Source organism: Engystomops pustulosus, chromosome 2 (genome assembly GCF_040894005.1).
Source record: "Engystomops pustulosus chromosome 2, aEngPut4.maternal, whole genome shotgun sequence".
Classification (NCBI taxonomy): domain Eukaryota; kingdom Metazoa; phylum Chordata; class Amphibia; order Anura; family Leptodactylidae; genus Engystomops; species Engystomops pustulosus.
Genome location: NC_092412.1, coordinates 228,146,941 through 228,173,493, shown reverse-complemented (window position 1 = coordinate 228,173,493; position 26,553 = coordinate 228,146,941). Strand labels below are relative to the sequence as shown.

General features: G+C 38.1%; 1 protein-coding gene across 2 annotated transcripts; it reads right to left on the bottom strand.

The window, feature by feature from the left end:
• Window positions 1–166: 166 nt before the first annotated feature.
• Window positions 167–26,553, bottom strand: TRPV3 (transient receptor potential cation channel subfamily V member 3). 2 transcript variants are annotated; one of them, XM_072138420.1, is made up of 18 exons: window positions 22,948–23,149; window positions 19,630–19,734; window positions 16,981–17,064; window positions 13,202–13,285; window positions 12,844–12,995; window positions 12,093–12,269; window positions 11,151–11,291; window positions 10,666–10,946; window positions 10,305–10,481; window positions 9,514–9,672; window positions 7,173–7,271; window positions 6,224–6,297; window positions 5,040–5,205; window positions 4,621–4,687; window positions 3,338–3,609; window positions 2,420–2,532; window positions 1,486–1,565; window positions 167–719 (listed from the first exon to the last, which is right to left on the bottom strand). In XM_072138420.1, exons 1-18 carry the CDS (start codon window positions 22,980–22,982, stop codon window positions 604–606), a joined length of 2,382 nt encoding a protein of 793 aa, XP_071994521.1. In that variant the 5' UTR covers window positions 22,983–23,149; the 3' UTR covers window positions 167–603. The 2 variants fall into 2 exon arrangements, with proteins under 2 accessions (XP_071994521.1, XP_071994522.1); XM_072138421.1 differs by lacking the exon at window positions 22,948–23,149 and adding an exon at window positions 26,460–26,553 and having other exon boundaries at window positions 168–719.

The following is a 26,553-nucleotide window of genomic DNA, read 5'->3' as shown; positions in this document are numbered from 1 at the left end:
CCTTAACTAGCACAAGGGTTACCAAACCCTTCAAAGAAGGCCACATCTTTTACTGTTAAAACACAGAAATGTTATATTATACAGTGCTCTCTGTCTATTATCAAATGTTTAAATGTATAATTATTATATTCAGTTATTAATTATTCAGTTAAAAAAATAATAATAATAATAATTGATTATGCATTACCCTCAGTAGTGACTGTGTGAATGGATAACATGACCCATGATTACAGTTTTACAAAATTTCCAGGCTGAATACTAAGGGTTCACTACAGGTAAGACATTATATAGTGCAAACATTAGTAATAGAAATGTAAACAAGAATAATAATGCTATGAGCGGCATCAACAAAACAATTGCTACAAATGCAACGGAAATCATATTTACATTTCTTTCCCTTAAAGAACATTTTGGGGAAATTGAAGGCTTTTTGAAGACCTTTTCACAGTTTGGAAGTTGGCCGGCACACACCAAAGAGCAGAGGTAGGACTTGTTGTACTCCTTATGACTGGAACCAAAAACTTCAGATTGACACAAGAGGTTTCGAGCTTTTTTGGTGAAAGCCAGAGACAAATATAATCCTCTGTATATTATTCCCACATCCTAAACCGTGGTCTCGATGGTTTGATCTGCTGAGTCTCTGAAATCGATTGTAATATGTCGGTCTCTTTCATAACTATCTGCTTCATCGTCTGTGTTCAAGTTGGCATAACTTGTCCCTGGAGGAAGAAAAACACCATCTTTTAGGCATTCGGGTGTTTTTAGATAACTTTGCCACTAAGGCCCAGTTCAAACCTGCATTTGGACGGTAGCTTTTGTCACAAAACAATAATAGAAGTCTTTTAATTCCCCCTGTTAGTGTCAGTTTGCATCACTTCCAATAGATGTAATTTTGCAAAACGAGAATTTTGTGCCCCATTGATATTTTGGTTTTAAAGTTGAACTGTGCTAAAGGCATTTTTCAGCTTCCAATTTCAAGATACTCGTCATCCAGACAATTATTGTCTGTTATATTATAAGACGATTATATTATATGAAGATCATTTACTGTGCTTTTGACTGGTGGGACCCATTCTGACCATGAGAATGGGGATATCTTGTACCACCAAATATGCACAATATGTGGTCACTGCTTTACTTCTACAGGATAGTCCCATGACCACCATTTTTGTGGGATCCAACTATCAGACCCACACGAATCGGCAAGCCATCACCTGCTCTGTTGATAGCTAGTAACATGAAATTAGTGGAATACCCTCATAACTTTAGTCAAAGGCATAACTTGAAGCTTTGGGGAACAAGTGCAAAATCTGTACCAGAGCTCTCACCTGTGCCATTAGTAATATAGCTGTATCATGTGGGTTTTGGATCATAGACACATAAACCCAAGGCAGCCTACTTGCCTAGTTACTACCTAGGTACCCCCTTTATGTTTTGTGCCAGTCTTACAGTATATTTTTATTCATTAAAATCTCATGTACTCACCAGGATACATTTCAAACCCGGGTTCTTCATTGATGCAGGTCACATGATTATGCCATTCTGTCCACTTCACCTCATTTATCCTGTTCAAGACATAAACCATCATAATATTAATATAAAGGAGCATCTATTATCATATAATAATTGACACTACGGACTTTACAATTACAAGTTATTAATCTTGTGGTAACATCAGTTATTCCTCATCTCTATATGTAAAAAACCTTAATGGGGACAGGGACTGGATTGGGAAAAAAGAACACATAAGTAGCCTAGTCTTTACCCTGATTCCTATTTAGCTACAGTACTTCTAGCTTTTAGGCTAGCGTTCCAAACAGAAGTTCTGCGGAATCATGGGATCTGCTTTATCAATGCGTTTCCCTTTGGACCGGGGGGGCGGACACAGAATAAGTTATATCCCGTGTAAAGAGTGGCGTAAAATGAATCCAATTATAATGCATTGTATATAGTATTAGTCTTCTCATATAGGAAAGGTACACCATATGAGCCACTTGGGCATGTCTGCGACAGCACACTTTGCACCCCCTCAAGATAGGTCCCTGTCTGTAAAACAAAAGTGGTGGCCAGAGATGGCCAATCATTGGATGAAGCATTGACCCCAAAACTTCTGGCTAGATGAAGTAATGAAAACCATAAGTATGTGATTGACGTAGAACTTGGGAACTGGATTCGCATGGAAATCCTCTTTAACCCAAAAATATTTTTTCCCCAACCTCAGGTTAAGAATTTCTTTTATTAAAACAAATTAAATTCTCCAATAACCAGAAAATAACCAATTTTCATTTGGTTATTTTTCCATTTTTTTGTAAAACAAAACCCTGCATTTTCCAGAAAAAATTCAGATTTTCCAGCAAAAAGTCAGATTATCTCAGGGCAAGTGAACGAGGTATGGACATTAGTAAATAAGTAATGTTACCTCAAACATGTTCTGTTGTCATTTTTGGAGACCGTACAGAATTCTCCAAGCTGAAATTTACTCTTTAACCACAGCGGTAAACTCTTCTCAAACTCCATTATTGTCCTAGCTCTCTGCAAGTACAGAAGAAAGAGAAATGTGTAGATTATTGGTATTGTTGTTATGATTATTATCAATCTGTATAACATCTCAATGAAGTATAATCACTGTAAATGCCTCCCTGAAGCTCACCCTCCATGTACACCACCTATAATTACATGTAGAAGGCCTCATGCACACGACTGTATCATGCAAACAACGGCTAATCCACGGCCCCCATTAACTTCTATTGTCTACGCTCCCGGTGAGGTACATGCGCCGTGTGTTGTGTGAATGTGCCATTGCTAATCATAGAGCTGGTCCTGGATCTGCACCTTCAATGGATATCGACAGATGTCCTTCGGGCCACAACCCACTGCACATTGTTTTGGGACTGTTTTGGATGCATCCTAGTTGGTATAGTTGTGATTTTGTTTTTTAGTAGTGTTTACATCAGCTCAACATGAAACTTGATCAAGTATCAACCAAAATCCCAAGTCTGTTAAGTTCACTACTACCAGAATCTGGAAAGGTGTTAGAGGTCCATTAACCTCTGGTCATGTTGAAGATAAGGTGGCACCAGATGGCTGAAAATGGACTCAATTCAGTGGATCATTGACATCTTTCTGTCCAGATATCTCAGATTCAGGTGTCCAGCAATGTTTTGGGAAATAAAGTCTGCATACAGACAATTCTGGAATATTTTGTAGTCTAAAACATGAGGAAATCTGGAACCTACAGCATAAATGTTGTTATTCCTTATGGAGCTGATATAAACTTATGTGAACGAACCCTACAGCTACAATAGAAGGATCTTGTTTGTCAGAACACAAATCTCACCTGTATTCTCCATATGTGTTCACTTTCCTTAGAAATCTTTTCCACGGTTTCTCCCATCAATGCAATTAACATGTTTAGAAGAAGCACAAATGTCAGAATGACATAAGCAATGAGCAGGAGAAGGAACAAGACTGGGTATTTAGAGTCGTGCTGCATCTCCAGGTCTCCTAGCCCAATGGTCAGCTTGAAAAGTTCCACAATGGCCGTGCTGAAACTCTTGTAGGCACTGCATTCATCATCATCAGCACAATTTTCAATAAGAGAAGCAAGAGCTGTTCCAAGAAAGGAGAAAATAATTTTTTTTGTCAAATCCAACTTTAAATAATCTTTGAACTAGATTTGTAAAAATTAACAATACAAGTGAATATAAGAAACTGCAATATATCTTATTATAGCAAAGGGCTTCCTTCTCTATGTACTTTGGTGTTTATCATCCTCTTTCCTTCCTATTCTACTTTGCCTCTGAAATCTGTGCTGAATTCCATCTTGCTAGTAAGAAAGACTGAAGCTCACCGATTACATATAAGCAGTGAGTCCCAGCAGACCGTTCTATCTAGCAGATATGACGTTTAGAAGTCACAAAGTGACCAGATATTTCTTAGGTTTCTAAAACATAGTGCAACAATGTAACTAGTGGTGATCCTTAGATGAGCATTAGTACCATGGGTGGATGGAGACACTGGGCTTTATAAAACTGGGCCACCCAAATTTTTTTTTTTTTATATTTTGACATTTACTCCTAACACACAGTACCAGAACCAAGTTTCATGGAAAAAGAGAGTGTGATTTTCTTTCTACAGTTTAGGACCTTTGGAGGACCATCAAAAGTCTTGGGAAGATCTTGTATATGTGTGTCAAGAACCAGCATACATGTATGAGGAGTTAAGGGGTGGAGGTCTCACTCTTTATAACTTCTTTATTGGTTGGTGGTTTGAGTGGTCATGGGCCCCTTAGAAGTCTTGGGCCCAGGGATACCACCCAAATCCCTTATATTATAATCTGCTACCATAAACACTGAAGCATTGTACCACAAACTGTATTGTATTATGTAGTTATTGGGTCACTAAGTTCTAGATCAAAATCTAAACACTTAAAAATCATTATTTCAGGGGGTATAATGGCGAGACTGGTAGTGAGGACTGTGAAACATCTTGCGACTGTTCGATTCTCAAGTCCTGCCCAACTTTTTAGTTTGTACTAAGCTATATCCTTTACTATACACAGTGAAAGCCATCTCTTTTAAATCAGTAAGACCATCTAAGTCCAATATAAACTATACGTACCTACTCCGAATCCAAACAGAAACAAAATGTAGACAAATAAGAACTTCAAAACGTCGTTCAAGATGACCTGCAATGGCGATGATAACATAATGTTACTATTAATGTCTAACACTAAACCATTAAATCAATAAAAGTAGTGATACAATATATTATCAGTACTGTCTCACCATTGTGCAAAGTGAAAATGAGATAAACAAAATTACCAAAGTTTATCCCAAACTTTTCCATTTCAAGTCAATCAGAAGAATCATAAATCTCAATACCTTTGCCCAAAGACCCATTATAAGAAGCTCCAAGTCAAGGAACTTATTCACATATTTTAGGGCGTATTTTAGGGCAGGTTTTTAATGGAGCCCCTGCTGCAGGTGGTTGATTTGTCTGTATTGATCACTCACATAAGTAGAAACTCTGACACTTACCTTTTGGATCATAACACTGTAGATTCCAAGGGACTGAAATCCTCTTGTGTAATACAACATGTTTGCCCATCCCAGTGCCATGGCTAATACAAGGAAAGCCAGATATTCTTTGACACCAAAAAGGTAACACAAAACCGATGCTATAACCAGGATTGCTTGGATGAAACTAGAAATAAAGATATCGTTAGTTCAGTATAATGTGAGCTCAGCTACAAGAGATTGTGCATTACATTAAGTATTTTATAAAAGGCCTATACAGTCACTCCCCAACTTAAGAACACCCGACTTACAGACAACCCTTAATTACAAACGGAGGTCTGTGCCCACTGTGACCCCTCTGGATGCCAGTAATATACTGAACATTACCCCCAGGCTGCAGTGATATGCTGCAAGGTGTCTAGAGTCACACTTAACAAATATATCTGTTCCGACATACATACAAATTCAACTTAAAAACAAACCAAGAAAACTTATCTTGTACATAACCCAGTGACTGCCTGTATAAATTCCTACTAAGGGACAAGAGCTATGTTTAGCAGACCCTTATTTCACTATTATATTATTGCTTATAGATACTTAAAGGGAACCTATCATCAGAAATTAACCTAATAAACCACTTCCGGTATGTTGGCGAGCGGCTGAACCTCTTCACGTTTCTTTCATGACCCAGTGTGGTGGCATCATCCAAAAACTCAACTTTGAAGTTAGATGTAAATTGGTTATATAAAGTTGAGAAGGCAGAGAGTATAACGATGAAGTCAAGCTCTCCCCACCGCAGAACACCACTTTCACTTAATTGATGGCCCTGCATCCAGAGACACCACTAACCCGATCTCCTGAAATCCGATGCATGATGTCAATCACAGGGGAGAAGGCTTCACTAGGCCATTAAGGATACATGATCTAGAAGGTGTTAAGCTGCTTGGCAGTATAGTGCTTGTGGTTGATTTTGCCAATTTTTTAAGACAGGTTCCCTTTTACACATAAATTATCTACACTCATGTGCCTCGTGTTAGTCTGTATACTCTCAATAATATTAGCTAAAGCTCCTGGGACCAAATGCAATATCTGTAAGAGGGTTTCCAAATATCATTAATATACAGTGGGTAGTGTCTTATATGAACCAACCACTCCACCACTGGCCACTAACTATTATAAGCAGTAGATTGAACATTATTACTTACAATAGAACATGAAACCAGGCATCTGACAGGACTGATCGAAGATCTGAAGGCCTCACTAAGAAAATCACCACTCCCTATAAGAAAACAAAACTGTTATTTATAGAATATTACCCAGAATCAATCTCTCTACTGTGTTCTGTATACATATACTGTATTTGACCATTGTGGCCAGTGACTCAGTGACTGACTGTGGTTACGTGTGTGGTGTGAAAACAATCGGACTACTGAGGACTAGGAAGTGACTGAGTGTTGCTAAGGTGAGTATTTTGCTCTATTCTTTATAGCAACTTCAGCTATTAAAAAATAGATGGCTGGACAATTTTTTACATAGCAATATAGAATTTCAATGTTGAAATGAAATAACAGAATTCAAGGGCAGTAATGGCACTTTAGAAATGGTACTTTAGAAACTATGCGCGCATTTTTTAAAATCAAAAAACTCATTTATGAACACATATTACTGGAGGTCCCCTAGTTAAGGACACCCGACCAGCTGTAAGGTGTCTGTAATGAAGCTTTATTGATAATCTTTGGTCCCATTACAGCAAAACATTTTAAACCCCAATTGTCACTGGGACAAAAAAAAATTTTGTCTGGATCTACAAGTATAAAATATACAGTTTTGACTTACATACAAATTCAACTTAAGAACTGCCTGTATTTAGGTCAGTATTGACTTTGAGCACAGGAATATGTCAGCAACATCCTCATGAAGGATTTTTTTTAGAAAAACTGGATGCATATTTTCACTAAAATAATATTCTGAAAATAAAAGGAAGGTATTACATTGGTTCATACACCCATGTAATTCCTTTGTGCGGTATATAGGAGGATACATTAATGTGACATCAAACAGAGAAATATGCACATAGTTAGGACAAGGCCACAGATGGAAATGATTCATCTATATAACAACACAATGTGATAAAACAACACCCTCATTACTCACCTCTTTGATCATTAGGTATGTAGCACAAACAATGATAAACATTTGCCCGACAAGCTGAAGCCACCCTCGATCATATGTCAGACTTAAAGGGTACAGAGCCTGTGATTGTGGAAGAGACGCATTAGTTTTTATTCTATGGACACATTATAAATGTTTCATTATGTTGGAATATATTTAATAGAAGCACAATAATTACATACAAAGCAGACAACATTCAAAAATCTAAAACTAAGACAACTTATAGATAAAAAAATGAGAGACACAAAATTCACTTCCCCTTAAAGGTGACTGCTTACCATGCCTACTCCTTAGCAGGGGCGGATTTTATTTTTTACTTTGAGGCATAATAGTCCCACTCACAGCTAAATTGTGAAGGTTTTTAATAACTTTATGTAATTATTTTGTGGTACCTAGCCTTCAGTAACAAGAGTATCTTTAAAGGGGTATTCCCATTAAGACAAGATTCTTAAAAATACTCAGGATAACAAAATAACACATTCACTGTTAATAACAAATACAGCATTTCACAGATATAATTCCAACTTGTCTCAGTCCTGGTGCATACAGTTTTGGTTGTCCCTGGATAGGACTGTAAATCTTCTGACTATGGTCGGATTCTTCTCATGAATAGCTTCTCTTATCTGCACACTGCAGTGCTCTTTGCCTTCTGCCCCTCCCCTGTGCATTACAAGACCAGCTCAGACACAGGCACTTCCTGCCAGAAAGCAGCAGTGTGCGGAGACTTAGGCCTCTTGCACACTAGCGTTGCGTTTCACGTCAGGGTGAAATGCGTGAAAAACTGACGTTTTTGCTGCGTTTTTGTTTCATTTTTGTTCGCGTTTTTTTGCGTTTTCGGTGCGTTTTTCACGCGCGTTTTTTTAAGTCAATGGGACTTTTTCAAAGGGACCAAGGTTCGGGAATAAAATGTTTTATTTAATTGAAAAATAATGTCTTCTGATAAGTTGCAAACATCTGCGATCTATTCTTCACTGTTCCGCGCGCGTATATTATCTCCCGACAAGTTAGCAGATGTGAAGAACATTGAAGAATAGAATAAAACCAGTGAACACAGTGAAAACAGTGACCACAGGATCATTTAAGATAAAAACACAGTGCAGAACACAGTGCAGAATAGATTACAGATGTTCGGCACATCTGCTTACTTGTCGGGAGATACGCGCGGAGCGGTGCGAACGAAATAGCATGTGAAGAACAATATATATGTGTGAAGAAGACATTGCAGATGTATGGAAACATCTGCAATGTGTTCTTTACACACATATATATTGTTCTTCACATGCTATTTTGTTCGCACCGCTCCGCGCGTATCTCCCGACAAGTAAGCAGATGTGCCGAACATCTGTAATCTATTCTGCACTGTGTTCTGCACTGTGTTTTTATCTTAAATGATCCTGTGGTCACTGTTTTCACTGTGTTCACTGGTTTTATTCTATTCTTCACTGTTCTTCATTGTGTTTTTTTAATTAAATGATCGTTCGCGAGCAGGGGAAATACTGTTATACTGGTCACCTAGCAACCCTTACGTTTAAAACGCATTGCACTCGCATTGCACTTGCAATGATTGCGAGTGCAATGCGTTCTTGATGCATCTCCATAGACTTGAATGGGGCGTGAAAATTGCGCGTGACTCGCAAAAATAGAGCATGCTGCGATTTTGACGCGCGTGCAAACGAACGCAAGCACGCGCGTTGAAAACCACGCAAATGGAGAAAGACCCATTGAATACTATGGGACAGAGTGCAATGCGAGTTCTGAGCGTCAAATGCACGCGCAGAACTCGCGCGTGAAAAACGCCAGTGGAGAAGGGGCCTTACTCTACAGACAAATAAGGCCTTTACCTGATGGAGGCATATAACAATGCTGACTCTGTGTGTTATAGGTGAGTTAGCAGAGCTGAGAGTGTCATGGTGTTTTATATCCATCTCATGGATCTCATCTCTCATTTCCTATGTGTCAGAAGCTAAATGAAAGTATTAACCTGTGCCTTGATAATCTAATTACGTTGTCAGCACACAGCATCTAACAGCACAGAGGGATCATGAAGTGTCTGCATAGAGAGTCCCTGTCTACAGTCTGGGATCTTACACTAACCATCACTCAGCAATAACACTGAGTAAAATTGTAAAGTAAGGGGGTTAAAAATTATCTTTATTGTGTAAACATCACTAGGAGATTAAAATTTGAGATCTTTCTTTCATGGTCAAGCCCCCTTAAGTATCTCTCCTAAAAAGGTAATAAAGTTGTCTCCAATGTCCATATTCAATGAGAGTGTGATTTTCAAGGATTTTTGTAATAATAAATTCAGATGAATAAGACTTACCTGTTCTCCGCGTGGTCGGTAGTAGGAGACTAATGTAAGGACAACATTGTAAGTGAACGACAGAAGAAAAGACATGAAGAACATGTATCTTGCAAACTTTTTCCATTTCAACTGAAGAAGAGTATGGAGAGGCTCCAAAGCCAACAGTTCATGGCGATTCTAAAAAAAATGTATAATACAAAATATTATACAGGCAGTCCCCTACTTAAGAACATCCGACTTACAGACGACCCCTAGTTACAAACGGACCTCTGGATATTGGTAATTTAATGTACTTTAACCTTAGGCTACAATAACCAGCTATAACAGTTAGCACAGGTGTCTGCAGTGAAGCTTTATTGTTAATCCTGGTTCTTATGACAATCCAACATTTTTAAAATCCAATTGTCACAGAAACCAAAAAAATTTGACTGGGGTCACAATTCTAAAATATTCAGTTCCAAATTACATACAAATTCAACTTAAGAACAAACCTACATAACCTATCAGGTACGTAACTGCCTGTATATATATATATATATATAATATTAATATTAAATATTAATATATATATATATATTTTGGATCTGGTTAATATGAAACAACATTAAACAAAAGTAACTCATGTGCACACAAATTCATGCCAATGAACGTTTCACAACAACCTTCAATTTTTTTTGTGCTAGAAGGCACCCAAAAGACAAGATTCTACCTCCACAGTTCTCCAATTTCATATTCCGTATATCTGTCTATTAATGTTTAATTCTGTAGGAATCAGATGGAAAAATTAAAATGATATCCATATTACTTACATCGATGCTGGTGTTGTAAACCACAATATCTAGTATTGAGTTTTGGGAACAAGAGTCTACATCCTTCAAGTCATACAAGGAAGATGACACAGGTCCATATGCCCAGTCTGTGAACTTCCTGGAGAGGACTCTATTCTCCTTCTCTTTGATTTCCCGGCTCAGAATATAATGAAGAATCTGGACCAAAACATGAAATATTGAAAGGAAATTAATAGTATTCTATATCCTTGTCCAACAAAGGATAAAAAAGGATAAAAAAAAATGATGGGAGGATGTTAAGAAAGTGAATTTTCTTTACATGGTGGAGGGGCACTTTATATCATTCCTGGCCATGTGTCGTGGATCAAGATTCACATCTTACCTCAGTCTTTCCTGTTTTAGCTGCTAGTTGCATTGGAGTGAGGCCTTCGTTATTCACAATACTTTCCAAAGACTTGTTCTTACAGGTCCGTAGTATTGTATCATACATACGTATTATAAAGGCATTTTGTGCTTCTGAATTCTCTGCTACGGTCACCAAGGCGTGAAGGACAGTGTTACCCAAAGAGTCCTGGATTGTGACATCTGTCTGGTTGTTCTCCATGAGGAGCTGAACCACATCTGGCTGGTTGGTACATGCAGCAAGAGCCAATGGCGTTTCACCTTTAATAACACAAAAAAACATGAAAAAAATGGATTCTATATACATTTACACCAATGCAATTTGTGTACTGCTTGTAAAAAAAAAATAACTATCTTTCATGTGCTGTGAAATGTCAAAGATCATATCCACCCTAATTAGAATCTTCTCGATTTCGGAAATATGAGAAATCAATAATTGTTCCCAAAGTAATTATGAAAACTTACCAAAATAAAATCCTTCATGTTTCCGCTTTGGATTAAAGAATCTCCCCTGTGCCCGTACGTTGATGTTGGCCCCTTTTTTGATCAAGCACTTCACCAGGTCACTTTGCCGTCTCTCTATTGCTATATTCAGTGCTGTCTGACCTAAAGAAACAACATGATTTGAGAGCCAAAAAGTTATTCTACGCCTGTTATCATAGATATAATCTTTAAAAGCGTTATATATGACAATAGAAAGAATGTATCTGCAAAGTTTAATACTTTTTACTTACATTTCCTAATGAGAAAATTCCTTACACTTCTATAATTTTATCTCAAACTTTTAAAGTATAACATAATGTGACAGCCATTTTGTTGAAGACCAACATCTCATTCGAACTATTTGGCCGATATATTTTGAATTACATATTCCATTTTTGATATGGAAAGATTAGATTTTCATAACCTCCAACTGTTGTGAAGGACCTCAAAGTGTTGGTTATATTGGTGGTAGACAACTGGCTCTGATCACACCTGGATAGTTGATGATAACATGTAGAAGTTACCATCCTTACTATTCCTATTGACTTAAGGTATCCTAAGTGGTACCAGATAAATTGCTAAAAATAGACACTTTTGCGTTGCTCAATGCAAAAGTGGTCATCCCATTCTACTCACCTCGTGATACCTTGAGTCAAGAGAAAAAGTAAAGAAAGACACATTTATAAAATCAATACAGCAAGAGTTCGTAAAGTTGACCTCAGGGGTCAGTGATGGGGAGAAAGACCTACATTAAGGGAATCATATACATGTATTAGTGCCTGAACAATGGGGGGGGGGGGGGACTGTCTTCTATAATGACAATAAATTCCTTTACTGCATTCATTAACCAAATCTGGCCGTCCACTTCTTGTATACGTTTTATATTCCAATTTTTTAGATCCCATTTTGTTAGCTTGTTGTTACCTTTATAGTTTTCTTCTGTGTACTCAGCGTTAATGAACCGATCCAGGAATCCATTCTCCTCAGAGAATGACAGCAGGATACATACAATCTCCGAGGTGTTGTCATTGATGTTCAGCAGTGCCTTCATCAAACAGGTTTTCCCAGTGTCCTTTGATGTTAATTTGTACATGAAGAAATCTGAAGAATAAGAAAGATCTAATGAATATGAATGCTATCAAACAAAAATACATAAAGAATAAATAGACTGAGTAACACAGTCATAATATAGTAACATAGTTACCAGGGGCGTAACTACATCAGTAGCAGCCACAGCAGCTGCAATGGGGCCCATTGGGCCCACGTGTCAGGGGGCCACGTCATCCGACCTGACACAATAAAGAATGGAGGATGTGCACCATTATATCTATATTGTACCGCACATGTCCAGCATAATATGTATATAACATATACTGTGATGTATATATGCAGTATCTGTGATGTGTATATGGTGTCTGTATACACTGTATGTGAGTAAGTTGCATATGGCACTGTACGTGAGTGTATATGCTGTGTGTGCACATGAGTGTACTTATATGTGATTGTAACTCGCATGTGTGAGTATACTAATATGTATATTTTTTAAGTGGGAACTGGGGCCCTGTCTCTCCTAGTTATGCCACTGATATAAAATTGCCAAATGAAAGCATTGCTATTACCAATACCATAACAGCCAATCAAAATTCAGCATGTAGGAAACAAAGATTTTGGTTACCTTGTGCTGCTTTTGGGGTAAATGAGGAAGAGGAATCTCTGGCTTCCTGTAGAAGTCTGTTCAATGACTCCACATCACCTTCCGAGACGGCTTTAAACAATAAATTTTTGGGGGGCCTTTTTGCTGTCTTCTTCGGGTTTAAAGAGTCAGGGCTTAAGAAATAATCAAAAAATCATAGGGTTATTACATATAAATGAAGGTATCTAACAGATAAAAGATTATTGCAAGCAGTTATACATCTATCATAGGGATTATTGATGCCACGATGGTCAGAGAAGTATCCTCATAACATATAATAAGAAGCGCTGAATATTATAGAGTGTTATCCTATTTTGTATCATACAGAGAAGGATCTTACCCATTATTATATTGTTTTAACAAATAATCTGTCACTTCCTGAGGGGTTTGTGGAGAATCGATATCCTCACTTTTTCGGCTGTCACTATTTAAGGTGGAAAAATATGAAGAAAGGTTTAAAAAACCTCTATGATATGACATCTGGAAATGAATTGACTCGTTATGGAAATAAAATTGGTAACATTTAGCATTATGAACACATTATTATGTACAAACAGATCACAATGAAAAGAACATATATATTTATCATGAGCATGTTATAGAGCAGGGGGAGCTGTACAGACTTATATATGGGGCACATTTACTAAGGTCCTTGCACCAGTTTTTTGTCTGACTTTGCACGATTTTAGGTGTAAACTTCTTGCACATGTATTTAAGAAGTGTCTACACCACATTTGTGTTACACATGACCATTTTTTGGCGCAGGTGCACCAGGCATCATGCGACAGGAATTAGGGGGTATCCGATGCTCAGTCGAACCGTGCAACAGATTTACCAAGCAAAGTCCAACATATGTCTGTTGCATGCCCCATGTTAAAGGTGCACAAAAAAAAGTGTGGCACGCTATGTCGAAACAGTGCAGGGAAGCGCCAGATTCTTGAAGAACGTGTGCCAGAAATCCTGAATCTGGCGCCCCCTGCACACTGCACAGGTAACTGCATTTAGTACAGTTTGAACTGCTCTTAGTTAATGTGCGTGTGGGGAACACGGTTCAACGGATGTCTCATAACATCCGCTGAGTAAAAACATTGAACTCCTAAGCCCAAAATGAACACACTATGCTGCTTAGTGCATTCTGCTCTATAACATGATGCCTGCAAATAGGACAATTTGTACAATCTTCTGAGCTCCTCCTGCTCTATAACATGCTGCCTGCAGATAGGTCACTATTTTGCATGACAATTTGATCCTCCTACTTTATAACATGCTTCTTGCAGATCAGACAGTACATACAACCTGCTAAACTATTCCTGCTTTATGACAAGCTTTATGTAGATTGGACACTATGAACAATCTTATATAACAATTTTATAGAATATGCTCCAACAGATAGGACAATATGCATACTCTTCTCTGCAAAATATGCTCTACAACATGCTGCCTGTAGATAGGACACTATGTACAATCTGCTCAGCTCCTCCTACTCTATAACATGCTGTCTGCAGATCAACCTATGTACAACCTGCTAAGCTATTCCTGCTCTATAACACGCTGTCTTTAGATTGTACACTATGAGCAATCTTCTCAGCACCCCATGCTCTATAACAGTGGTGGCGAACCTATGGCATGGGTGCCAGAGGTGGCACTCAGAGCCATTTCTGTGGGCACTCAGACTATAATAAGGATAGAGTTCACCAAATAGGACCAAATCCACCAAATCTTCCTGCAGTCCCAGGTAACTTAAGAGATGCTGCTCTCAGCGCTATTTTAAAGCGACACTTTATTGGCTGTTTGGAACTGCGGGAAAAGTAAGAAGGTGTTGACAGAACTGCAATATCTTTGGAGGTTCTCATTCTGGACCCACTATTCTTACTCAACAGAGAGACCCTGGAGATAAGCTACAACAAGAGTCTGAATTTGCCCTCCTTATTCCAACTGTATTGGTGGACTCAGGGGCCGATACGATTGAAAGATGTGGAAAAACAGGTAGCAAGTTACTGCTTAAAATGCCATGTTGGCACTTGATGGTAAATAAGTGGATTTTGGTTGTAGTTTGTGCACTCTGTCTCCAAAAGGTTCGCCATCACTGCTCTATAATATATTGTCTGAATAAAGGGCACTTGTAAAATCCTCTCAGTTCCTGTTCTATCTACTCAGTCCATCCTACTGTAAAACATGCTGCGGGCACATAGAAGACTATGTAGAATTTGGTCAGCTCCTCCTGCTCTGTACATATTGTACAATCTGCTAATCTCTTCCTCATACTTTATAACATACTGGGGGTCATTTACTAAGGGCCCGATTCGTGTTTTCCCGACGTGTTACCCGAATATTTCCGCAATCGGATTGTGGCCCATCGGCCCCGGCATGCACGCGACGGAAATCAGGGGCGTGGCCAAGCGAAAACCCGACAGATTCGGAAAAACCCGCCGCATTTAAAACAATAAAAGTGTCGCTTGGGACGCGCTTACCTTGACCAGGTATAGGCCGGTGAACTTGAGTGCGTTCAGATGCTTTTCAGCCACCTGGTGGACGGCGGAGGAACTACCTTGATGAATCCCGGCCGGACCCGAATCCACCGCAGAGAACGCCCCGCTGGATCGCGAACGGACCGGGTCAGTAAATCTGCCCCACTGTCTGCAGTTTGGAAACTGTGTGAAATCTGACTCGCCTACTCTATAACACACTGCCTGCATGTTATCCACTGAGCTGTTCCTGCTTTATACCAAGCTGACTACAGCTAGGACAGTCACTATCTACAATATTCTCAGCTACTCCTCCTCTATAACATGCTGCCTGCAGATAGGACAATCTGTACCTTAAAGCACATCTACCACCAGGATGAAGGATTATAAACCAAGCACACTGACATACCGGTGTATGCCCCATCTGGCAGGATCTGCTCTTATCTTATTCCCTCATATTTTTTCTACTCTATAAATGAGCCTGAGGGGTTCCAGGTTTTATAGCCCCCAAACTTATTTGCATAATTTTTAAAGCCCTTTTTTGTAAAAATAAGGGCATAAGAAGCTAAAATAAGGAAGGGAGCACACACCAGTATGTCAATGTGCTCGGTTTACAATATGTGATAGATTTCCTTAAGAGCTAGTTGATCAGACATACCTAAGTCGCAGTCATAAACCAGGCATAGCTCAGCCTTCATCCACTCCTATCCCATATACTAATTAACCACTAAATGTCTGAAGGGCTTTTCTTCATGCTGTGAGTTTTTACAGACAAACCCCATCTGTACTGGCGCCAGACAACCCCAACCAAATATAGGACACTTTACAGAGTTTAAAAACAAAAGACAGAAGAAACTTTCATTCTCAAATTCAATTTAGAATTTTTAAACCCAATATTTGAGTTTTTGGACCACCAGAAATGTTATGTACATCATTGATTCATCCTACAGCTTTTTTTTATTCTGATGGAACCCAATAGTCTCTTTTTTGCTACATTTATAGAGTTGAATAACAACAGTAGAGTTTGAAGTAAACAATGATTCATAGTTTTTGGGCTGAACCATATAATATCCATACTGTATGCAAAGCACTGAAACTCTGACTTCAATAGAAAGATGGCTGAACATGTTATATCTCCATGGAAATAAGTGACAAGATATGTTGAGGGTCCAGATATTGGCCATCTACCAATAAGACCTTCTGGACATCAATATCGGCTGAGATTTATCAAAAGTGTCTGAGAGCAGAACTGTTCTGGTTGTCCATGGTAACCAATCAGAGCACAGTTTTTATTTTCCCACACATGTTTATAAAACTAAAGCTGAGCTCTGATTGGTCTTTATGGGAAACTAGAACAGTTTTATCTCAAACACTACTGATAATTCTGCCCCAATGACCATAATACAAATTTCCGTCAATACCTAGTGACTCATGGACAAGGTAGTCATAACTTCCCAACAAAACATGTTTACATCGGGTCATAAAGTGTACAAAAAAATTAAATTTTTGTGACAAATGGTAGGTTTATGACATCACTTATCAGGTCCTAGTTGACAGTAGTCACACAAATTAAACACAAAAAAATATAAGTTTATGTAATAAATCTTCTCTGAAATTGTAAAATTGCTTAATGTTTCTAAAATTTTTTACTCACCATGGCTTTATGTTTGAGTCCATAGGCCTGGAAAACACCGGGAAGGAAGATTTACTTGGCACAACCGGGAAATCAGTGGTGTCACTGCCAAGAGAAGCTTCTGTCAGTAAGGGTTCAAGCTTTATGGCAGACATTGTGGGAGAATATAAGGCAAAAAAAATGTATATATAAAACCAAAAAATATATAAAAATACAATAATATTTTAAGAACTTGAAGAGGAGATATATGCTATAAGACCGGACAGATTAAATGTCTGATAATAAAGGAAGCACAAGGGACTTGAGTGGCATAATTTAGGGCAGAGCCAATCCTACTACTCCAACCAGTTGTGTGACTTATAATATGCACCATTGAAGCAACTAATAATAGATGTAGCAATGATGACATATTTCATTGCTTAAAGTTCTAATAATACAGTAAAACCTCTGCCAGAACAATTTAGTAAATGAATCATGCCATTTTTTTTGGCATGGACTTCATTTTTGGCCTAAAAATTTTGGTCCCTTTGTTCAAAAGGGACAATGAAGAAAATCACTGTGACAAGATAGTAAGGGGACAAGGAGACCGTCAGTCCAAATCTTTTACTATATTCACTATGTTCTACAGATATCACTCGTGCATGTGTATCACATCACATGGACAGATCTCTATGCACTGGGAGTAAACATAGAAGCTTTCTATAGCAGGACAGCAAGCAGAGATCTAGAATACCGTGAGGAATTGGTACAGAAAGTATTTTGGAAAATTGTAGAACTTTTCCTTACACAAATCATATTTGCTGAAAGTGGACAACCCCTTAAATTCCCTCATTTATCAGATTTTTTTCCCTTCTCTGCTCTCTACAAATCTCAGTTCATCTTGGTCTCTAAAATGGATGTTCAGCATGTAGAGAAATCAGATCACAGCTCTCCATTGAAGTCCATGAAGAAAGAGCAAGAGGCAGGAAAAAATTAGTGATAAAGAAGAAGGAACACAAGGTACAGGTGCAGGGGGGCCCTGATGTAGCAAATAGAATCAATACTTCACTATAATGCTCATCATCTCATACTACGCCACGACTTTTTAAATTTCCTGCCAATGTAACTGTGTGAGGGCCTGTTTTTTTGGTTGACAATTTGTAGTGGCAACATTTTAGGTTTTATGTATTTCACTATATTTCGTTGCAGTAACTCTCCTTTTATGCTTAAAATTTATATAGTCAAAGGGGTTGTCCTGGTATACAACATGTTTTATAAATGGATGGGGGGGGGCTTAAAAATAATATAGAGCTTATAATCACCTCTCTCTGTGCCCCCCCCCCCCCCAGACATTTAGCAAAGCTTTTAGCAAAGCCATTAAAAAATGTTTTATTTACAGGACATTGAACTGTAGATATTTATTTGTGGGAAGACCTGAAGTTCCATTTAGGTGACACGAGTCATGAGATACCAAAACAGCTATTATGCAAATGTGTTTTTAGATTGTTTTATGCTGTTGTTCACCACATGGGAGAAATTACATAAATGTTTCCATGGGGTATCCAGCATGTAATATCTGTTTTTAATTGGTTTTTGAGCAAAACCACTCAGATCAGGGATTAAACAAGATATGTTTCTGCATCAATGTACCTACAGCATTCTTAAAGTATGTTTGGTTTACAAGGCATAAAAACAAATGGTAGATTTCCTTTAATGCATAGAGTATTAGGATCCTGAGAGATAGATTGGTCATGGAAAGTTAGGATCAAATGACATTCCTTCTATTGCCATTTTATGGACAGGAAAAGCAGTGCAGAACTATTGATAGATGTATGTTGGGAAGTTACCTTATAGCCTGTCCCATAAAATGGCAGGGGATGGAGGGTCATGTGATAATTACTGTCTATGAATTTCTTCTTCCCAGGACCAAATGACTGATCAGGTGCATAACTACAATGGTGGCAGCCATGGCAGCCGCTATGGGGCCCACAGTGTTAGGGGGCCCAGTCATCTGACCTGACACTAAAGAATGGAGGATGTAAACTATTATATACACATTATGCTGCACATTGTATAGCACATCTTGTATAGAACATATATATTATAAATATACTGTATATGTGTGTGTGCATCTGTGATGTGTATATGATGTATGTATATATGGTGTATGGTGTCTATGTAATGTATTTGTGTTTATATGCTGTGTGTGTATATGTGGTGTGCACATGCTATATATGTGTGTGTGTGTGTGCAACTCTATAAATGTGTGCAAGTGTGTATAAATGTGTTTGTGTGTGAGTAAAGAACTGTACATGTATGTATATAAATATATAAATGTGTGTGTATATATGAGTGTAACATGTATATTTTTAAACGGAAAGAGGACCCATTAAGAAGTCTGCTATGGAGCCCTGCCTAGTTATTAATGAAAGCAGTATTAGGGTCCAGGAAAATAGATTGATCATGGACAGTTAGGATAACATGACCCTCCATTTTCTAGAGAGAAAAGAAATCTGGGACTTTACATTACATTTGAGGAAAGTGGTGGAGAACTATTGAAAGATGTATATTGGGAAGTTATCTAATATCCTGCCCCAATTACAAACAAGAAAAAATCAAGTAAAGTGGCCAACACCTTTAAATATGGAGAAGCAATAATCAAAGTTATTCTCTGAATTTGCACAAGCTTACCTCTTCTTAAGTGCATTTTCTAGAAGTTTATGTGTCCTGGGTGGAGTCCCTGGTGGAATCCGGTCCTTGGCCAGAAGTGGCACGCCTTCAGTTTTACTCATCTTTCTGTAATAAGCAGGAAAAAAAACCTATTAATATAATGATGTTACATCTAAGTAGTATAAGACATAAATCGAGTGCAAACATTATGTCCATGATCATACTATACCCATAAGGATGGACTATCATTATTATTATTTTTTAATTGTTATCATACTTTTATTTTGTTATGTTGCTACTCGTTGTAATGTAACAAATCTGAAGAGATTAGTAAACATACATTTATTTTACTTTTGTGTTTTTAACTTGTATAAACAATATATTTATCTTTAGAAAATTCAAAAATAACTGGTTCAATATCGACTTATAGATTTTATATTATATTAAAAAAATTATATTTTGACCAATAGGATTTTAGTGGAAAGGTTTTTTTGCTCTTGTGTGTCTACATCTGCCTTTAGGTTTTTTTCTTTAATATTAAACTTATTGAAACGACACATCACAGAATAAGTTAGAATTTTCTTTACATGTTTTTAGGATATCTTTTCAATGAGTTAGTTTATAGGTACATTTGTTGCACGGCAGGTATGTAAACCACCAAAACAACAGCAGGATTCAATAAACAGGTAGGAGAGTCGGACATATGAGGCCACGCTGCTCACAATGGGGATGATGCTGTGACAGTTTCCAAAAAAAAAAGAAAACACAATGACTAAGGCATTCTAGAGATTACTGCGGGTGATGTAACCACTGGCACGACATTCAGCATACCAAGGACCGGGAACAAAGCAAATTATGCAACACACTACAAATATACAGGTTATAAGTGTTTAGTAAGAAATACATGAAATTATAAGAAATAATAGTAATAAAATAGAAGAATAGATAGATAGATAATAGATGGATAGATAGATAGATAGATAGATAGATAGATTTGAGATAAAAAGATGTGACATATGTAATAGAGGTTTGTATTTAGTAGATTTTGTGCATTGTACGTACAATACTGCCACATGTTTGTTCTTAAGTTGAATTTGTATGCAAGTCAGAGCTGTATATTTTATAATTGTAACTCCAGACAATTTTTTATTGGCCTCTGTGACAATTGGATTTTAAAAATGTTGGATTGTCACAAGAACCAGGATTAAAAATAAAGCTTAGTTGAAGACACCTTTAATAACTGTTGGAGCTGTTTATTGTAGCCTAAGGCTAAAGTACAGTAAATTACCAACATCCAGAGGTCCGTTTGTAACTAGAGATTGTCTGTAAGTCGGGTGTTAAGTAGGGGACCACCTGTATATTTTTATTAGAAGCGCTGCTCCTCTAGTTTACTCACAAAATTTACTTTAACTTAATTCAAATGAAATTAATTGAAACTTTTTTTTAAAATTCAAGTGCTTCACGGGCGTCAACCAAGCCCCTCCAGGGTCTATGGTTATTTTATGCCCCCTTGCAGTACATTTCCCCCCCCCCCCCTTCCCTGTACCTTCTGCTCTCTGCCGCTCAAATATTTTCGGCAGGAGGGAGATAATGAGAGAGCAGCGAGGTGGAGTCACAAGCGCTTTGGAGGGAGTATAAGAGCCAGAGCCTCGTAGTCAGGGGTCCATTTGTTATTTAGTGCATTGGTAAGGAGAGGCAAAACCGGTCACACAGATGAACATAAGCATGACCCCCTACTAATCTGATATAGGTGAAATATTCTAAAAATAAGCTTTCATTATGTTACTCCTAACCCCTTTAAAGTGGTCATACATAAACTAAACCTGCAGATTTAAAGCAAACTTGTCACCAGCTATAAGTTCATGAAACCACGACTACTACATTTTCCAGCTCTTCACGAATGTCAAATCCATAATAATGTTTTTTTAAGTCAATAATGTAAGGGAGGTAGAGGGCTTAACCATGAAGTAAAGATCTCTCCATGTCCCGGTGGCCCCTCCCTTGTAAAATTTGCCTCTCATTGTCCCTATATTGCTCCCCATTTTCCTGTGCAGTTTTGCGTATTCATCATGTGACTCCTAATCCATCATCTCTGAATATTATCTGGGTCTATGGTGGTGCTGCTTCTCACCCGCACAGAACTATTCTCATGTCAGATGTGACTGCACAGGAAGAGGGGAGTTACATAACTGCCATGAGGGGTGGATTTCACAATTATCCACTGAGAAATCTTAATGAAGTTGTTCTTTGTTTGGAAAGATAGGGAATAATAAGGTGAACAGTTTGCATCCCTACTAATCACAAGAATGGGACCCCCACGTTCCACTATCACCAGCACTCACATAGTCAGTGAATGGGACCTCATGGCCCATGTTCGTCATGCTGCTTCATCAATTAGTGAGAAAGGGATTCCTGCTCTCTGGATCACTGGGGTCCCAACAATTGAACACACACTGATCACCTTGTTAGCCCCTATTGTTGGGATAGTGATAACTTCTATCCAACCACTTCAAAATTCTATTTATGGTATATGCATGGCCCCATATTTGTGGCCTCATGTTCTGGTGCAACATGTCTTGCCCGGTTTCACAGGCTCTGACAATTAAGTCTACATGTATAGTAGAATTGGGTAAGAGAAGGTCCACCAGACCTTATGGTCACACCCATGGAGCCCTAAAATTTGTATATATAATTAAGGCTATATTCACACAACCGTATGGGGGACGTATATATGGCCGACATTTATATGCTGTATATACGTCCCCCAATGGGTGCATGGCGCCATACAGGAGCTGAACGGTGCAGCACACATGTAGCACTGTACCGTTCTGTAGCCGAGAGAAAGATAGGACATGTCCTATCTTTCCCAGGAATACGGCACCATGCGCCATATATCACCATGAAGAGGGGGGGGGGGGGGTTGAGCAATTTTCACCTCCTCCTCCTCCCCCTGGCGTCCACATGTGCCTAACGTGCTATGGTACGACAGGTAGACATTGTGTAAATGTAGCCTAAAAATGATGATTTCTCAGGATTCAGGCCACAGAACTGATAAATTGATTTACAAACTTTACAATTTATATAGCAACTTAGAATCCCGGGTGTGTTCATGTTGGGGAACGTAACAATATATAACCCACAGGCTGAGATGGTATTCGGAGTGATTAGTATAATCTGACAATAAAGATGAATTGTTGTGAAAATGACTTTTGTTAGATCTGCAGGTTCTAAAACTAAAGACATGTACGACATTTAATTGTTTTTTGAGTATCATTATGTCACAGGCTAAATCCCCATCAGCGTCACATCATGAGTAAGAGCCAAACAGACAGTAAACACCTTGTAGTCAGATCAGAATGGTCCGCGTATGTCATGCCTAAAAGATTCCTTCACAAAACAATACTCTTTGCTTTTTCATCTGACATTACTGAAAAGTAGAGATGAGCTGACCCATAGTTTTAGTTAGTTGTTATATCCAACATTGGAGAATCACTGTAATTGATAAAAATGTGTCCCTCTGATATTATTTAGGAACACCAGTTTTCTGGCAGGTCCAATCTTATAGAATCAAAAAGAATATACAGTAACTAGTACAATAGATGCTGTCAAGGGGAAAAAACTGAATTCACATTTTATGGTCACTTCATCAAATTAATAAAATGCATTAAAAAATGCATAAAATCCTCATAAAATCTATATATCCCATCCTACTAAAAAGACCCTTACAAAGCTCTGTAGACAGAAATACATAACAAGTACATACAAATGACATTTTAAATTGTTTAATATTTGAAGGTAAAACATTAAAATCTACACCAATTGAGGAAATTGCTTTCTATGAAATTGTCCCTAGGGTTTATATGAGAAATTGAAATTAGATTTTCATCTCCTTTATGGACAAGGGCTGTTCCGAGAGCAAGGGAAACACTCAGAGATGGGATCGTCAGTCAGAAACCGCTGCTCACATTGCAATTTAGGTTCAATAACACAAACTTTCTTCACACACGAGTCTTATAGAGCACTGGGACGCTGAAACTGTGTAGTGGATGCAGATACATGCCTGGCCTAAGCAGGGAAGAGGATCCATTTCTCCCCTTTCTTACAAAAGGAATTAGGATTGTCTCATTTCAAAATAAGAGGGAAGAAAAAACTGAAATTACTAAAGGGGATGTTCCGACTGCACACAAGTATAATAACAATTGAGTTCCCTGAATTGTGGGAACTAGGGGATTTATATTTTTATTTGTGTACATATTCTTGTATTTTCTCATATAGGGTTTTATATTTAAATGCAGGGGGAGCAGACATCGCAGCTGCTAGGGGACCCACAGTGTCAGGGGGCCCTGGCATCTGACCTGATACACCAAAGAATGGAGGATGTGCACCATTATATACATATTATGCTGCACAGTGTACACTATAATATGTATATAATAGAGCACATCATCCACAGTACACAGCATGAGTCTGCAGCTCAGATAAGAAATGTTGGGGGTTGGGGAAGGGACATCAGGACAACAAAACTAGGGCTATCTCATCTCTACTTCCTGCCATCTACTGAATATATCTGTGCATAAATGTGCGCACATAAGTGTATAAATGTGTGTCTGTAACAGTGTATAAATGTGTGAGTAAACAAATAAGTAACTTTTTGAGGTGGAAGGAGGGCCCCACTAAGAAGTCTGCTATGGGGCCCTTTCTCTCCTAATTAAGCCTCTGTTTAAATGGCAAATAACAATAAAAGTTAGCTGTAAATGAAACTATATTACTATCCACATCTATTTCCCTACTTTTTCCCTATCATATTATTTTGGAAAATGGCAATACCATATAAGTATAAGTTAATAAGAAATAAGTATGATAAAGCCAGACAGCGCTGGACTGCCCCAGCAGAGAAACAGAAGATCCTACTGCGGGTACAGGCTCTATATTAACATGGAACCTCATAGGTACAGCAGAAGAACCTAATTTGGAGGCTACTGGGGGTCTATTTTCATGAGATTGATGAAGGGTGGGTCCCCAGGATAATTTTTATCTGGTGGGCCTTAGAAACCCAAATCTGACACTCAAACCATGTGGGAGATTTATCATAAGTGCCTGAGAGCAGAGCTATTCGAGTGACGCATTTCAACCAATCAGAACTCAGCTTTCATATTCCCACAGCAGTTTATAAGATTAAAGCTGAGCTCTCATTGGTTTCCATGAGCAACTAGAACAATTTTACCTCACACAATACTGATAAATCTGCTCTTCATTTATGTAAACGAAGAAGAGGCTGCAGGACATGGCCTAGTGCCTCAGCCCCTTGTCTGTGGGGGTGGCAACAGTTGTACCCCAACCAATATCAGATTAATGGAACATCCTAATAATGATTGTATCACCTATATGAATTAGTCCGATTTAGATGTCACTAAGAAGATGGAGGTGTGAAACACAGATCAAGCCTCTGTTTGTCATTGTCACTAGTTATTCCAATGCTCTAGTGTCTTTGGGCACACAATACTACATCACATGCTGCAATAAGCGAAAAATACTTGAATAAAAGGCAAATTCCCTAAGGTTATGTTTAGCTTACAAAGCACAGCAGCCATGCTCTGCCTTTTCATGGTTACTCGTGGCATATACATGGCTATAATTATATGACTAATTATAGGGATGACTGGCAGCGGCACTCATGTGCCAATCACATATGGCCTGCAGTCATTCTGTCACATGTTCTCCTCTATGTGTTCCCAGGTACTGAAAGTTATGTTTTTGTAAGTAAAGAAATACAAAGTATAATATTTTACTATATACAGTTAATCTTTGTGACGTGAAAGGGTTTTCCTGTCTAAAATGAATACCACTAGTAGTCGAAAAATATACTGACCTATCCCCTGTGATCTCTGGTCCCTCACATGATGCCATCCAGACCATAAGTAGTAACAGCACTGCGCCCTTCCTATCATGCTCTTGCGCCTGATGTCGCTGTATGGTACCACATACAACACAAGCTACAGCAAACTGTGTCTGAAGAAGGTCCATACCAGACCGAAACGTCACTCTTTTTTTTTTGTTTGCTGTGAATTTCACGAACAAAATTCATATTTTGAATGTATCAGTGTGACTAGATTTACACAGTAAGCCATCAATGAGAACCCCCCCCCTTTGATGATATTTTAATATCTTTTATAACCCTTATAAATCTGTAACATGAGATGCTACTTGAAGCAACCAGACCACAAATTTTTTAACAGGGCCCCGTAACATGTGCCATATACTGTACAATAGGCTCTGTTGCATTATGATACCAATAGAACCTCATACGTTTATACAAGTCAACAAATCTCATCTAACTACCCACAATTCACTTTTTCTATGGTTAACTGGTTACCCACAATCCTGTCAACAATTCAACCACTGTCCACACTTTTAAAAGATACTAATCTCTACATATTAGGAACACCTCCATTTTGGAAATTCTGACCCTATTGTTTAGCCACAATTTGGTCCTTAGTAAATATACTCAGGTTTTAATCCTTCCTTTAGAAACATTAGCTATAAATTTTATATAAAAAGTAATAACTAATCTTATGGCTGATCTGTTTGTGCTACTTATAGGCAGATATTTATTACTAAACTTATGTCTATTGTTCACATAGAAATAGTCACAAAATTCTTGTTTAGGAATAAGGTAAAATACGATGTCTATAGTCTCAAATATAAGACTAGTCTTATATTTGAGACTCTCCTAATACAGGTGCATCAAGTAAAAATCCATCTTCAACAGCCAACATTACATACAATTCAACAGAAATACTCAATACAGTCTTGGTATATATGAAGAGATAAGGATATGGAAGATGTCTTACCTCGTGTGGTTGTGTTCCCATACAGATGGAAGATATTGTATTCCTTAGTATCCCAGAGAGAAAAGATTGCTTCCAGTGATCCTGAGGATATTCC